The sequence below is a fragment of the Talpa europaea genome (assembly GCF_964194135.1).
Source record: "Talpa europaea genome assembly, chromosome: 16".
In the NCBI taxonomy this organism is placed as follows: domain Eukaryota; kingdom Metazoa; phylum Chordata; class Mammalia; order Eulipotyphla; family Talpidae; genus Talpa; species Talpa europaea.
Window position 1 is genome coordinate 44,172,902 of NC_140084.1, and position 14,466 is coordinate 44,187,367.

General features: G+C 53.3%; 2 protein-coding genes across 2 annotated transcripts; one reads left to right on the plus strand and one right to left on the minus strand.

Annotated features, from left to right (window-relative positions):
* Positions 1–3,122: 3,122 nt before the first annotated feature.
* On the plus strand, positions 3,123–12,146 carry ZNF428 (zinc finger protein 428; the record flags this gene model as incomplete). Its single annotated transcript, XM_084258010.1, has 3 exons — positions 3,123–3,147; positions 5,515–5,706; positions 11,644–12,146. Exons 2-3 carry the CDS (start codon positions 5,631–5,633, stop codon positions 12,144–12,146), a joined length of 579 nt encoding a protein of 192 aa, XP_084114136.1. The 5' UTR covers positions 3,123–3,147; positions 5,515–5,630.
* Positions 6,615–8,821, minus strand: SRRM5 (serine/arginine repetitive matrix 5; the record flags this gene model as incomplete). Its single annotated transcript, XM_084257850.1, has 2 exons — positions 6,615–7,532; positions 7,649–8,821. The coding sequence occupies 2 exons, from the start codon at positions 8,819–8,821 to the stop codon at positions 6,615–6,617; spliced, it is 2,091 nt and encodes a 696-aa protein (XP_084113976.1).
* Positions 12,147–14,466: the final 2,320 nt, after the last annotated feature.

The window sequence follows — 14,466 nt, forward strand, 5'->3', positions numbered from 1 at the left end:
GTAGGAGTTCCACAGAGCTCTGGGCACCTCTTTGCAAAGCCATGTTTGCACGGTGGGGGTAAGGGTGGGGGGGAGGGCGTGGAAACTGGGATTGTGTGTCTTTGTGTCATAACTTTGATGGGGGTGGTGAGGGAGACAGCCTGAACCCTTTTCTCCAGTTCCCCTTCCCCAGGTTCCCAGATTCCCTTTTTCTCCACCTCCTTCCCTTACATCTCTCCCACCCGTATTTGTCTCTCTGTCCACCCAGTCCTTAGGGGGGCCTTCCCCATCTCTCCTCCAGGCCCCCAAGGGATGGGGAAGGGAGAAAAGGGGGGGTGCATTGGTCTCTATGGTTTTATATATAATATATTAAAAAATCAAAAATCTGTATGAAAATATCAGATTGTGCCCCCCCCCATTCCTGGCTTTTGCCCCCTTTTTCTTGTTTTAAAAAAAAACACATTTTGTACGGGGCGGGGTGGGAAGCGGGGAGGGGGTTTGGCAATCCCACTAACCACCATTAAACTGAGGAGAGAACAAGTGTTTGGGATGGCTGTGTGTCTGTCACTCTGCTCAGAGCTATAGCATGTTGGGAGGGGGAGAGAGTGGAATGAGATGGTTGCCGGTAGACAGTGGAGGTCAGGAGAGGGTCCTTATCTCTCCAAGGGCACCTCCATTCACCAAGGATAGTGGGGTTTGCCTGGTCACCCATTAGCCAAATAATCACATCTCTTCAGCAGCCACTGAACTATCCCATTCCCAGCCAGTGACCTGGACCATCCTCCTCCCTCACTGAAACTCTGGGACATCAATCTTCACGGAAGATTTCTCAACTATTCATATCTTACCCTGTCAAAACCTCCACCTAGCTCCTGGTCACCTCCTTAGTCCAGCATCCCACACAGCCCCCATTTATTCATCTAAATTTTACATGAGTGATTCTCATTTTCAACTCTAAAATATATTGGCCTGTTTCTTTGTGCCAGGTGTTGCTCAAAGGTCTGCAGATGCCCTGGTGAATAAAACAGGCAAAAGTGAGGTATTCCAGACAGCTCAGCACTCATCTGAAAATTGAACTTGTTCTATACACTGAGGACCCAAAGTGAGAAGGGATGACTGGCTCCATTCTTACCCTCAGGAAGTTTTTTTTTTAAAGATTTATTTATTTATTTTATATAAGAACCGAGGTATAGGCCAGATGTGCGGGAGGGTGAGAGGATTCACCAGAGACAGAGCTGGGAACAGAACAGGCAGACTGACAAAATATACTGCTGAGGGGAGCAGTTGGCGTGACAGGAGAGGTCTGTCATGCCATGTGGGACCCTCGCCGGCTGGCCGGGGCCGGGATGGAACTGCAACAGGGTGGTCCCCAGGAAAGGGGGCTGCCCCTCTCCCTGTCCTATAACAGAACCAGCACTGCAGAGGTTGTGGACAGCTTGACAGCGCTGCGCTCAACTGCCTGCGCCACCAGGGGAGGCCCACCCTCAGGAAGTTTCATGAGGAAAAAAGACTAATACCAAGGAAGCCAAAAATTTTTTTAGATTGCCATAAACATTAAGATAAAATGCAGAGTAAGGGGATGAGAGAGAGATAATATTTTAACTTATGGAAAACTTTAAACTTATATTAGTAGAACTGGGCAATTAAATTCCATAGATCCTTCACACCAGCTTTGACAACCGCCACTTCAAAGCCATTGCTGATTTATCTGTACCCTACTCCTCTCAATCTGGAGGTGCTATTTTCGAAAGGTCAGGGAAAAGTCTCTCAGATGGACATCTGTACCCAGATGTGAATGGTGAGCACAGAAGCAACTATTCAAAGATGAGAAAGAAAAGCATTTTTTAGGTAAGGGGAATAGCATGGCAAACGCCTGAGATTGTAGAGATTGTGGAGGTTGAAGGCAGATGGTACTTGACTGCAGGGGATAAAATGGAGAGAGGTGGGTGAGGTCAGACAGCAGGGCCAGACCAGAGTACAGCCCCTGAGGGCATAATAAAGAGGTAATCAGACCCCTTTGAGAATGTTAAGCTGGAGTTGACAGTCAATTTCCCCGGAAGACCAGGAATGTTTCTACCACTTCCTATTCCCTCAGCATGAAGTCTGAGCTCTTAAGGTCACCTGTAAGAGCCTCTTCAATTGTTCCAGGTTTAAACTGCTTTCACTTCCTCAATCAGAACTAGCACCTTTTATTTTTTTGCCCCTAGGCCTTTGCCCTTGCTGTTTCCTTTGCCAAAAAGCCTTCTTAAAAAAAAAAAAAAAAAGCCTCCTTAGTTGACTTCTATCCACCCTTGGCCTAAAGAGTACCATCTTTTGCAAGACTTTCCAGGGAGGCAGGCGCCCCCATTGGCTCCCAGAGCTTCCTATGTTCCATTCATCCCAGGTCTGACTCCTCTGGAATTGTGGTTCTGCTTTTGTGTGGCTCTTCTTGGAGTGGGGCCCCTTGAGGATAGGGGCCAGGTATGTCTTGTTCACAGCGAAGACCATAAATCCCGTTAGCACGGAACCTGACACATTAGAGAGCGATAAACATCCGGGGGCGAGAGAGGAGTAAAGGACTGAGGGGCGGCATGGGTCTCGGCCTTAGTGCCTCCCCTCTGATTCACGACTAAAAACAAGGCCACATTCGCGCCAGTCCGCAGTCTGAGTGCGCAAGCGCTTTCCTCAGGCGCGCGAGCCCCCCCCATATGCTAATCACTGCGCTCGGGAGTCAGGTCTCTCCGGGGAATATGCAAATCACTCCTTTCAGCGCCCGAGGCCTCCCATTGTCCCGCACCAAGATTATGCAAATGAGCAGGCAAACGGTCCAGGATCCGGGCCGAGCCGGCGCCCCCCACCCCCAAGGCATCCCGTTTTCTATAAAGGCGCGTTCGGGCTCCGCTCACGCACGCGCAAGCCCCCAGTTTCTCGTTTCGTCAGGCCGCGGACCGTACCAAGTAAACCCGGACGGCCAGGGGCAGAGCCCGGCGCCCCTGGCGCGGGCCTCGTCTCCGGCCGGCCTCGGCGAGCCCCTCTTCCCACCGCGCGACAGGAATGGTCCGTAACGCCGCGCAGGCGCCCTAGGCTCCTCACGCCCCTCGCACTCCCTCCTACCCCATTTGCGGCGCAGGCGCAGAGCCCGGGCGTGCAGCCGCCGCCGCCGAGCCGGAGCGGGGGCCGCCAGCACCGGTGAGTGTCCGGGGCCAGAGCGCGCGGGGCATGCCGGGAAACGGGCGCTACGACCCCATTGCATGATGGGAGTGATGGCTCCCGGAAAGCCGGCCGCGGTGTCGGGTCGTGGTGGCCTGAGGGCGAGACCCGGGCTTCCCTTTCTCCCCCCACGCGGCTCTGGGCTGGCCTGGGGCATCCTGGGAAACGGGATCCCCCCCGCCCTAAGGCATTGTGGGAAGCGGCTGGTCGTTACAGGCCTGGTGCATTCTGGGAAGGATCGTCCTGGGTCCTTGTGGACAGCTGGTCCCTTTTGTCACACCTTGCACTGAGCATCCCGGAAGCGTGGAGGGCTTCGACACAGAGCACCTTGGAAGGTGGTCGTTATAGGTCTGAGGCATCTTTGGGAAGAGCTTTCCCAGGGCTTGGTCCTTATTGCTCCCTCTAAGGTTTTGCTCTGGCCTCCTTGCCCCAGCTTTGTGGGGATGGGTACCTATTGTGTCCGAACAGGGCATCTTGGGAATTGGTTGCTGTAGGCTCTGGACATGGTGGGGTCTTGGGTACCGTGTTCACCTTATTGTAGTGAGGGAGCCTCATTTACGTCCCTCAGATCATGGGCGCCAGTCTGGCCCCCATAGTCATTGTAGGAATGGGACTTGTGCACCAAGGAATTCTACACCTAACACGTGGGATACTCTGTAAGTGGCCCATGCAATGCACGGGGAGAAGGCTGAACTGGTGAGCGATGTCTCCCGGTAACCTCATAGGAAGTCCTGATTGTTCCTGTTGTATGCCATTTAAACTAGAAAACGTCCAGTACAAGTCGAATTTCCGATAAACAAAATCTTTTAGAAATACACATTCCAGGTGTTGCGTGCACATCCCTTAACTGGGCATGTTTTTATTTACTAAATCTGGCTACTGTATCCAGGCCTAAAGCAGAATTCTGAAATTAAATGCAGGCAATAGGGTATTATAAGTACTCTTCACCTGCCAATTATGAGGCCTCTCTTCCTTAAAAGTTCCGATCCAGGTGTCTTTAGAAAGCTTCCCATGCCAATGATGCCCAACCTCCAATGCCCTAGCCCAAGCTTCCATCCTAGTCTTTATCTTCTTTGTCTTCACCATCCCAGTATTAAAGTTGACATCTGGGCTTTGAAGGGACTGTTTATTCTCCACCACTGTCTCTACTTACTGCGCTCAGCACAGGCTTTGGCATATAAGAGGTGCAGCTAAAGCTGCCAGCCCCTTCACTAACTTGCTCTGTCCGGCTCTGCTGTCAGGGAATGAAGTGGGAAAACATAAGATGTCTTGTACATGTGAAGGGAGGTGAAGAGGGAAAGATGCCACAGTAAACTTCTTGGGAGAGGCAGAAGCTGGTGGGATTTGATCTAGGAAGTACGGAGGTGCTTGTGTTTGAGGTGGGTTTTGAAGGGTGAGTAGAAGTTTCTCCAGGCACATGAGGGAGAAGGAAGACATTTTAGACAAAAACAAAGTTTGTGCCAAGACCCATAGATGTGGAAAGGTCTGGCATGCTCAGGGGGAGATGAGAAGCCTGCAATGGCTGGAGTTTATAGAGGGTCGGGATGAGAGTAGGTATCACTAGTTAGTAGAGTACCTGCCCTATACCAGCAATTTATATTAACAAGCCTACCTTTTTATGAGAGAAGTAGGATGGCATGGCTTTAAATCCTACAACCTTGGGTTACTTGTTATTCCTCTGCACCTCAGTTGACTGTGCAAAGGAGATAATAATCTGTCTCAACATGGTTTTGAGGGGTACTGGAGTTAAGCCCTGGAATCCCCTTTCTGTACAGAGAAGGAAACACACTAGAGAAGTTAGGTCATTTGCTTGAAGCTACACAGCTAGAATGTGGCAGGTTTAGGATTCTACCCTAGACACCATCTTGCCAAGGTGTAACATGATACAGAACTAGGGCTGGCATTCAGTAATTTTAAATACTGAAATACTTCCAGACTGGCTGGTGTATCTTGATTACCCTAAGTAATCCCTAACCCCAGCTGTGACTTTGTTTCTCCCCCAGCCCCAGATTTTCTCACAGTTCAGCAACTGAAGGGTTAATTCCTGGCAGAGGACCATGTTCTGCTCAGAGTTCTGACTGGTGCCATGCTATTCCTGCTGTTAAATATTTAGAATGTTACCCCTCTACACCCCATTAAATCACAGATAGCTTTGTTGCCCAGAAGGGGAAATAAAAAGCCTATAGTAGGGCCGGGCCTGCCACCAAGGCCCTTTAGGCAGTCAGGGACAGAGCTGGGGCCATCTTTACTCTGCCCACAGCACTGAGCACACAACTGGGCCTGGGGAGGCAGATGCTATGTAAAAATTTATTGAGTCACCAAAGGCCTTTCCTTTCTCCTGTCCAGCATCCCTTTCTACCGGCTGACACTTTGCGTTAGAAACTTGTGACCGTGGAGAGCTGGCAGGGGAGGGACACTGCCCAGCTGTTGCTCTGCTCCTGTCTCCTGTCCTCTCCCCGGCCATGACAGAGACCCGTGAGCCAGCTGAGACTGGGGGCTACGCCAGCTTGGAAGAAGATGATGAGGATCTTTCTCCAGGTGAGACAGTCTTAGAGGTAGTGGTATTGGCTTGATTACCATATTGGCTTGGATTGGGGGCTCTGCTGAGATATTTTGGGGGGGAGTGGCTCCTTGTCTTGCTAGGGGTGCTATTCTGACTGGAACTCTGTGTCCTGCTGGGGGACCTCTTCCAGCTGAGACTTCTGGGGACTGCAGTTTGACTGGAATAGCTTTCCTTGCTCGAGGATCTATATTGGCCGTAATCTTTCTCCTTTCTGAGGGTTCTGGATTGGCTAGGCTCTTTTTCCTTTCCAGGGATTCTAAGTAGCTTGTTCTCTGTCTTGCTGGAAGATTGATTGTGATATGTCCACTTTGTGGGGATTCTAAATTGACTGTGAGCTCTTTCATTGCTGGAGGGTCCCGATTGGCTGCTACTGCTCTCCTTGCTGGGACTTCTGAATTGTCTGAGACTCCTTTCCTGGCTGGGACTCCTAGATTGTCTGAGACTCCTCCCCTTGGTAGGGCTTCTAGATCGTCTCTGAGTCTTCCCTTTGTCAGGACTTCTGGATTGTCTGAGAACCCTCTCGTTTCTGGGGCTTTTGGATTGCCTGTGAGCCCTCTCATTGCTGGGGTTTATAGATTGTCTGAGACTCCTCCCCTTGCTGGGGCTGCTAGCTCTCCTGTGAGCCTCCTCCTTGCTATGGCTTTGAGATCTGTGAGCCCTCTCCTTGCTGGGGCTTCGGGATCGCCTGTGAGCCCCTTCCTTGTTGAGGCTTGGGGATCGCCAGCGAGCCCCCTCCTTGCTGGGGCTTGGGGATCGCCAGCGAGCCCCCTCCTTGCTGGGGCTTGGGGAACGCCCGTGAGCCCCCTCCTTGCTGGGGCTTGGGGATTGCCAGTGAGCCCTCTCCTCGCTGGGGCTTGGGGATCGCCTGTGAGACCCCTCTGTGCTAGGGCTTCGAGATCTCCTGTGAGCCCTCTCCTTGCTGGGCCTTCGGATTCGCCTGTGAGCCCCCTCCTTGCTGGGGCTTGGGGATCGCCAGTGAGCCCTCTCCTTGCTTGGGCTTCCGGATTGCCAGTGAGCCCTCTCCTTGCTGGGGCTCCAGGATCGCCATTGAGCCCTCTCCTTGCTGGGGCTTGGGGATCGCCAGTGAGCCCTCTCCTTGCTGGGGCTTGGGGATCTCCTGTGAGCCCCTTCCTTGCTGAGGCTTGGGGATCTCCTGTGAGCCCCCTCCTTGCTGGGGCTTGGGGATCGCCAGTGAGCCCCCTCCTTGCTGGGGCTTGGGGATCGCCAGTGAGCTCCCTCCTTGCTGGGGCTTGGGGATTGCCAGTGAGCCCCCTCCTTGCTGGGGCTTGGGGATCGCCAGTGAGCTCCCTCCTTGCTGGGGCTTGGGGATTGCCAGTGAGCCCCCTCCTTGCTGGGGCTTGGGGATCGCCAGTGAGCCCCCTCCTTGCTGGGGCTTGGGGATCGCCAGTGAGCCCCCTCCTTGCTGGGGCTTGGGGATCGCCAGTGAGCCCCCTCCTTGCTGGGGCTTGGGGATCGCCAGTGAGCCCTCTCCTTGCTGGGGCTTGGGGATCGCCAGTGAGCCCCCTCCTTGCTGGGGCTTGGGGATCGCCAGTGAGCCCCCTCCTTGCTGGGGCTTGGGGATTGCCTGTGAGACCCCTCCTTGCTGGGGCTTGGGGATCGCCAGTGAGCCCCCTCCTTGCTTGTGCTTGGGGATCGCCAGTGAGACCCCTCTATGCTGGGGCTTGGGAATCTCCTGTGAGCCCTTTCTTTGCTGGGGCTTGGGGATCGCCTGTGAGACCCCTCCTTGCTGGGGCTTGGGGATCTCCTGTGAGCCCTTTCCTTGCTGGGGCTTGGGGATCGCCTGTGAGACCCCTCCATGCTGGGGCTTGGGGATCTCCTGTGAGCCCTTTCCTTGCTGGGGCTTGGGGATTGCCTGTGAGACCCCTCCTTGCTGGGGCTTAGGGATCTCCTGTGAGCCCTCTCCTTGCTGGGACTTGGGGATCGCCTGTGAGCTCTTTCTTTACTGGGGCTTCTAGACTCACTGTGACTTCTCTCTCTTCTTGGGGTTCTGGGTCGGTCATAACTCTCCCCCTTGCTGCTGGTTCTAGACTGGCTGCGTCTTCTCATCTGGCTGGGCGTTCCCTTACGGGTACGGCTTCTTGCCCTACTGTATTTTCTCATCCACTCTACCACCACTGTGTCTCTCTTCCAACTGTGACTTCTTGGTCTTTGGGGCATTCTCGACTTGCTGTGGCTTCGAGACCTGCTGTGGGTGCTAGAATGACTGTGACTTCGGGTCCTGCTTGGCGTGCTAGAATGGCTGTGACTTCGGGTCCTACTGGGCACATTCCCCTGTTTATTATCATTGACCCTGCTGGACACATCCGTTGGACTATGACTCTGTTCCCTGCCAGGGGTGGTCATCTTGCTGTAACTCTTCAGCCCCGGTAATGGCAGAGACTGACTGTGACCTTGCTCCTCGAAGAGAAAGCTGGTGGGGCTGTAACTCTTTGCTCTACTGGATGCTGCAGCCAGCTTGGAGCTCTTCCTCAGACCTGAGGCTCCTGGTGGGCTGTCACTCTTCTCCCTGCTCACATTTCTAGGCTGGCTCTTACTCCTTTCTCGCTTGTTGCTTCTAGGCCGACTGTAACTCTTCCCCCTGTGCTGTTTGGGTTGGGAAGTAGGAGTTCTTGCTCTGCTAGGCACACCTGGTTTGGCATCAGGAGTTCTCAGCTTGCTGGGAGTGCTGGGTCTGCTGGGTGACCTCTTGGCGCCGCGGCTCCCTCTCCTGCCAGGAGTTCTGCCCCGACTGTGTGTGCCTCTCCGCTGGTGGCGTCTTACCCCACTGACCTTGCTAACTTTGCTGGACCTGGTGTCAGTGCTGGCCCTGCTGGATGTTCTTGCCTGGTTGCGCACTTGGGACTTGTTTCTTGGCCGATTGGAAGAGGTTGTCTTTGTTCTTGCCCGTTTAGTAGACTTGGTACTGCCTGGGCTCGTGACGGAGTTAGGAGCTGTTGAGGGGCTGTTGGGTGTTGCCAATTTGGCGGTGTTCAGGGAGGCATGAGCTTTGGGAGATGCTGTGGGTAGGGAGGCTCCAGTGGACTCGGGAGATGTGCTGGGCTTTGTGGATCTCATGGGTGGAGAAGGCATGGTGGGTGTGAAAGGCCTTGTGGCCCACAGTGGACGTGAAAGCTCTTGTAGTCATCATGGAGGATGCTGACCTTTCGCAGGCCAGCTGTGTGAAGTCATAGTGGGCATTGAATACCCTGGAGGGGGGTGGTGTGAAGTCAGGGGTGGGAGGAGAAAGAGGGCTAGAAATGTTTCCTCTGTGTTTTGCAGCCACTTGGCAAATGTCCCCTGAGGTTGACTGATGCTCAGCATTGCTGGGAACATGGAGATAGGTCAGGTCCAGGCCCTGCCTTCCAGGAGCCCACAGCCAGGTGTAGCAGGGTCACTGCCCAGATGGTCAACGTGTGTTAGAGGGGGAAGGAGAACCCAGATGAGAGAGACACTGACCACCTGGGGAGTCAGGGAGCACCTCGTGGTGGAGGTGATGTGTGCGCTGGCCTGAAAGAGGAGCAGGACTTGCTGATAGAGATGGCAGAGGCCACCCCAGGCAGGACAAGGGCAGAGGCAAAAGGCCTGGAGGAGGAGGTCAGGGCCTTGGCACCAAACTGGTCCATTCAACCCACATTCCTGCTCTGGGCAATGTGGGGATCCCATGATGAGTCAGATCTGCCCAGGAGAGGGTTCCTATTCTGAAGGGGGAGACAGGCTGGGGCCCAGATGGCTACAGTCTCTAGGGCAGTGACGAGGGGGGGTCAGGGTGAGGGACCAGAGAGAGGCCTCAGGGTGCAGCCTTCGTAGAGGACAGGGCCTGTACTGGGTCCTGAAGGAGGAGGAGTTGGTTTGGCAGACAGAGTGGGGACCAGCATTCCAGGCAGAGGGACCAGCCCATGCTGAGGCCTCTGGAAACTTTGGTTAAATGGCCGGGAGGCGCCAGGACTAGTACAAGTTAAGGGAGAGCTGCAGGAGGGATGTTGGTCAAACATCTGTAACCCGTTCTCCTGGGCTGGGTGATGCTGAGGCCTCAGGGATGAGTCATGGCAGGCTTTCCCCCGGTCTGGTGGGGAACAGACTTTGGATAGTTCCAGCCCAAAGGCAAAAGAAAAATGACTGACTTCCTGGGATGAATAGATCTGGGGTGGCCTCACCAAGGAGGGGTGGCCTCCTACTGAGTCCTAAAGGATGATGGGGGAAATTAGAGCAAGACCTTCCCAGCAGAGGGAATAATGGCATGTGTAAAAACCTCAGAAATGGATTGTCTGTGCCAGTCACAAAGATTGTTCTAGGGATGCAATGAGCCAGAATCCCGGGGCCTCCCTGGTGGTGCAAGTGGTTAAGCGTCAGCACTATGAAGCAATCTGCAGCCACTGCAGCACGAGTTCGATCCCCAGCCAGAGGGGTGACCTAGATGGTGCAGCAGACCTCTTCTGACTCACCTGTTGTATTTCAGTAGATCTGCCAGTTCTGCTCCCCACTCTGTCTCTGGTGAATCCTCTCACTCCCCCTCCCTCGCATCTCTGGCCTGTACCCCAGTCCTTGTATGCACAAATAAATAAATCTTTAAAAAAAAATGAGCCAGAATCCCTGCTGGGGGTGCAGACAGCACACATACCAGAAGGTGTTGTATAAAATGAGATGAGAAGAAAAACAGCAGAGTATGGATAGTGGGAATGCTGGGGGCGAGGGGCGGGGGGTTGCTGGTTAGATAAGGTGTCACTTCAGAGTTGGTTACTTGAATATGGCAGAGAAGAAGGGAGCAAACCTTGGTCCATCTGCAGAGAGGGTGGCAAAGGCCAGGAGGCAGGTGCATGCGGAACCCATGTAACGGGCTCAGTTGTAATAGGATCCCTCTGGGCTGCTGAAAGAAACTGAGGAAGGGACCTAGATGAATAAAGCGCAAGGCTGTGGCAGCCCTAACAGATGGTCTGGCCGGCCCCTGTCACTGCACTGAAGAAAATGGTATTTCTCACACTGCTGCCACTGTGAGGCTCCCCAACCCCAGCCGGTGCTTGTGTGCCACACCCCGAATGGACTGCTAATGTCACCCTTTCCTGTATATCAGAAGTTTTCTTCTTTTTTTTTAAGTTTTTTTTGGGGGAAAGATTTATTTGTTGATGCATACAAGAGCTGGGGTGCGGGCCAGAGGTGCAGGGAGTGAGAGGATTCACCAGACTCAGTGGGGAGCGGAACAGGTGGATCTACTGAAATACACAGCAGCGGGCAAGATGGGAGAGGTCTGCAGTGCCATGAGGGTCGGCTCCCTGGGCGGGGATCCAACTCATGCTGCAGTGGCAGCCAATAGCTTCATAGTGCTGAGACTTACCCCCCTCGCGCCACCAGGGAGGCCCTTCTTCCTTTCTTTGAATCTAAACTTGTCCTAGACATGTCCTCCCTGTCCATGAAATAACAGTGTAAAATATTTTTAAGTCACTTAACCAGGTATTTCTATTCGAAAACCACCTATACTTGTCCAAGCGTTTACCTCCCTAGAATGACCCATTGTAGGTCTTTACCCATATTTAGCTGTTCCCTGTTAGCTGTGTGACAGTAGATGAGTGAGTCACCCTAGTCTTTCTATGCCTTGATTTCCCCATTTGTCGAGGATAGTAATATAATACTTCCCTCAAAGGGTAATTGTAAGGATTAGATGAGTTAATAATAAAAACAGGACTTAAAAAAGCAGTGGACACTGTTGCTTTATCATTAGTAAACTCCCAAATGGCAGCTTTTGCAAGACTTTCATTTGCTTGCTGCCTGGATGCTGAGCCTCCCCTTATGGGGACCCATCCGTGGGGAAGGACAGGCTTGTGCCCCAGCTCCCTCCCCACACTGGCTCAGGGCAGGGACAGCCAGGCAGGCCCGCTGTCTTCTGATGCCATTCTCTTTCCAACTCTGGCCCCCTCCAGGCCCCGAGCACTCCTCTGACTCCGAATATACTCTCTCAGAGCCAGACTCCGAAGAGGAAGAAGATGAGGAGGAGGAGGAAGAGGAGACCACAGATGATCCCGAATATGACCCTGGCTACAAGGTGAAGCAGCGCCTAGGGGGGGGCCGCGGGGGCCCTTCCCGTCGGGCCCCCCGTGCAGCCCAGGCCCCGGGCCCCCCGGCCCAGCCCTGCCAGCTCTGTGGCCGCTCACCCCTTGGGGAGGCCCCTCCAGGCACCCCACCTTGCCGGCTCTGCTGCCCTGCTACAGCCCCCCAGGAAGCACCAGCCCCTGAAGGCAGGGCCCTCGGGGAGGAAGAGGAGGAGCCGCCTCGGGCTGGGGAGGGCCGACCAGCTGGGAGGGAGGAGGAGGAGGAAGAGGAGGAGGAGGAGGGCACCTACCAGTGTACTGAGTGTGAGGATTCCTTCGACAACCTTGGGGAGCTGCATGGCCACTTCATGCTGCATGCCCGGGGGGAGGTGTAGGCAGAGCCCCCCCACCCAGGGAGCTTGGCTGAAGGAGCGGGGTGGGAGCAGGGGGCTGAGGAAATTGGGGTGTTCACGGTGGTCATGGGGGTTGGGATATCTGTGTCGTCTTAGAGTAGATGTGTGAAGGCCAGAATAAAAGCCAAATTCTGTGTGTTGGCCCAGCATGTGTTTGGGGGGTGTGTGCACCTGTGTGTACGCTTGTGTGTGTGAAGCTCACTCTTGGGTGTTTATGCCACCATCCCCCTGGGTCCTTGAGGGAACTTGAGTCATTGTTGCCAGTATCATTAACGTTTACTAAACGATTCCTGTGATTTATTCATAGAGCCCATAATGTAAAGGTTCAAACAAAGGAGTTTTGTTTCTTGCTCACGTAATAGTCCATGTGGGTGTTTCAGAGGTGGTTTGGGGCTCTAGGCCATCACTTCAGCCTTCTGCCATCCACATGGTTCTGGAGGGCTGGTGGTGCCTGGGAAGAGGCAGGAACTGGGAGCAGCACTGTTACAAAGTCCTCTGACCAGCCTGGGCCAGAAGTGGCCAGACTGCCTCCATTCTGCTCCTTTGTCGAGAACTTAGTCAGGTGTCCGAGCTCACTGCAAGGGCATCTGGGCGGGTGGCTTAGCCAAGTACCCAGAAGCAGGAAAGGTTTTGTGGAGGACAGCTCATGCTCTGCCACTTTGCCTAAGAACCGTCACAAAGAGGACTTTAATTATAATCATAGCTGTGCCTCCTGAGAGGCAAGTGCCAGTCCCAGAGCTTTATATATATTGACTCGGAGAAGTGCATCTAGGAACTTACGAAAATAGAACCTTAATTATAATCACAGCTGCCGTTTTCCCAGCACTCAGAGAACGCTGCACTTTATTTGCATGAGATCATTGGGCCTCACAAGGACTCGGTGAGGTAGGGACTGCAAGCCATTAAATCATTTAACAAATACCTTTTGAGGCCCTGCCGTGTGCTAAACATAGGGACTACACCAGGGAATAAAATAAAATCCTTGTCCTCACAGTTTATATGGGGTGGGAGGATGCAGAAAGGGATCACTGGTGGGTACAGACAGTAAACAAGATGTACCCTCTGCTGGGTGATGGTAAATGCTGTGGAGAAAAATAAAAGAAAAATGGAAGTGGGGTGTAATTTCAACTAGTGTAGTCCTCTCTGAGAGGGACCCAAGCAGAGATCTGAAGTGGGGGGGCGTGTATCCCTCATGGGCAGTGTGTTCCAGGCGGGAGTCTGCCCAGTGTCAGGGAGGCCAGAGTTGGGGGGGGTGGGGGCAGGGCAGGCAGTGCTGTAAGGATGAGGTCAGAGAGCAGCTAGCAGAGGGCGAGTTCATTAGCCTTGAAACTTCGGCTCTCTACCGCTTTCTCTCTGTCTCCTAATTCACAGAAGCTTCTTCGGCTCTCTACCGCTTTCTCTCTGTCTCCTAATTCACAGAAGCTTGGCTCTGCAGTTCCTCTGAAAATAGATGCCTGATTATAATGACAGCTACCATTTACTGTGCATCACCTGTGTCCCAAGCCCTGTTCTCATGCCCTTTACCTGTGGTAACTCAGAAGCTTGGCAACTAAGAGCCTTTAAGAATAAACCTAAATTACTGCAATGGCCATCATTAAATCAGTGCTCACAGTGGACCAGGCCCACTAGATAGACAGTTGCTTGGGGTCCTTATGAGGTTGGGACTGTTTTGTTTTGTTTTGTTTTTCCCCCACATTAATTCAACAGGGATTTATAGAGCATCTACAAGATACAGGCACTGTTCTGGAAGCTGGGAATAGAGTAGTGAGCATTATAAACAAAAAACTCCTTGCCTTGGTGGAGGTGAAGTATAAAGGGGAAGACAGATAGGCATTTATAATATCGAGAATGTGGGAGGTAATGAGTGCGGAAGAGGACAGGGAAGGGGAGTTGGGGGAGCAGTTTCAAATAGGTCAGAGAAGGGTTCACCAAGAAGGGGAGATACCAGAGCAAAGACCTAGAGGAGGGGAGCAGGCCCCATGACTATACATTAGGTATAAAGGCTCTGAGGGGGAAGCCTGTTGGGGATGTTTGTGGAAGAGCACATGGAGCCACAGGGCAGTTGCTGCAGAAGGCATGGGAAGACTGGCGAGAGATCAGACAGGTGCCAGGCTGTGTAGGCCATTATACTGACTTTGGCTTTCTCTGCAAGAGGGGTGTAGAGGCTGATAGCGTGACTGTTTCACAACTGCTACCGCTGGGCACCGAGAGTGGGTTACCACTAGAGGTCACACAACTAGTAAGAAGCAGAACCCATGTTTGAATGCAGACAGCTGGATGCAGGGCGCACATTCTTAGCCAC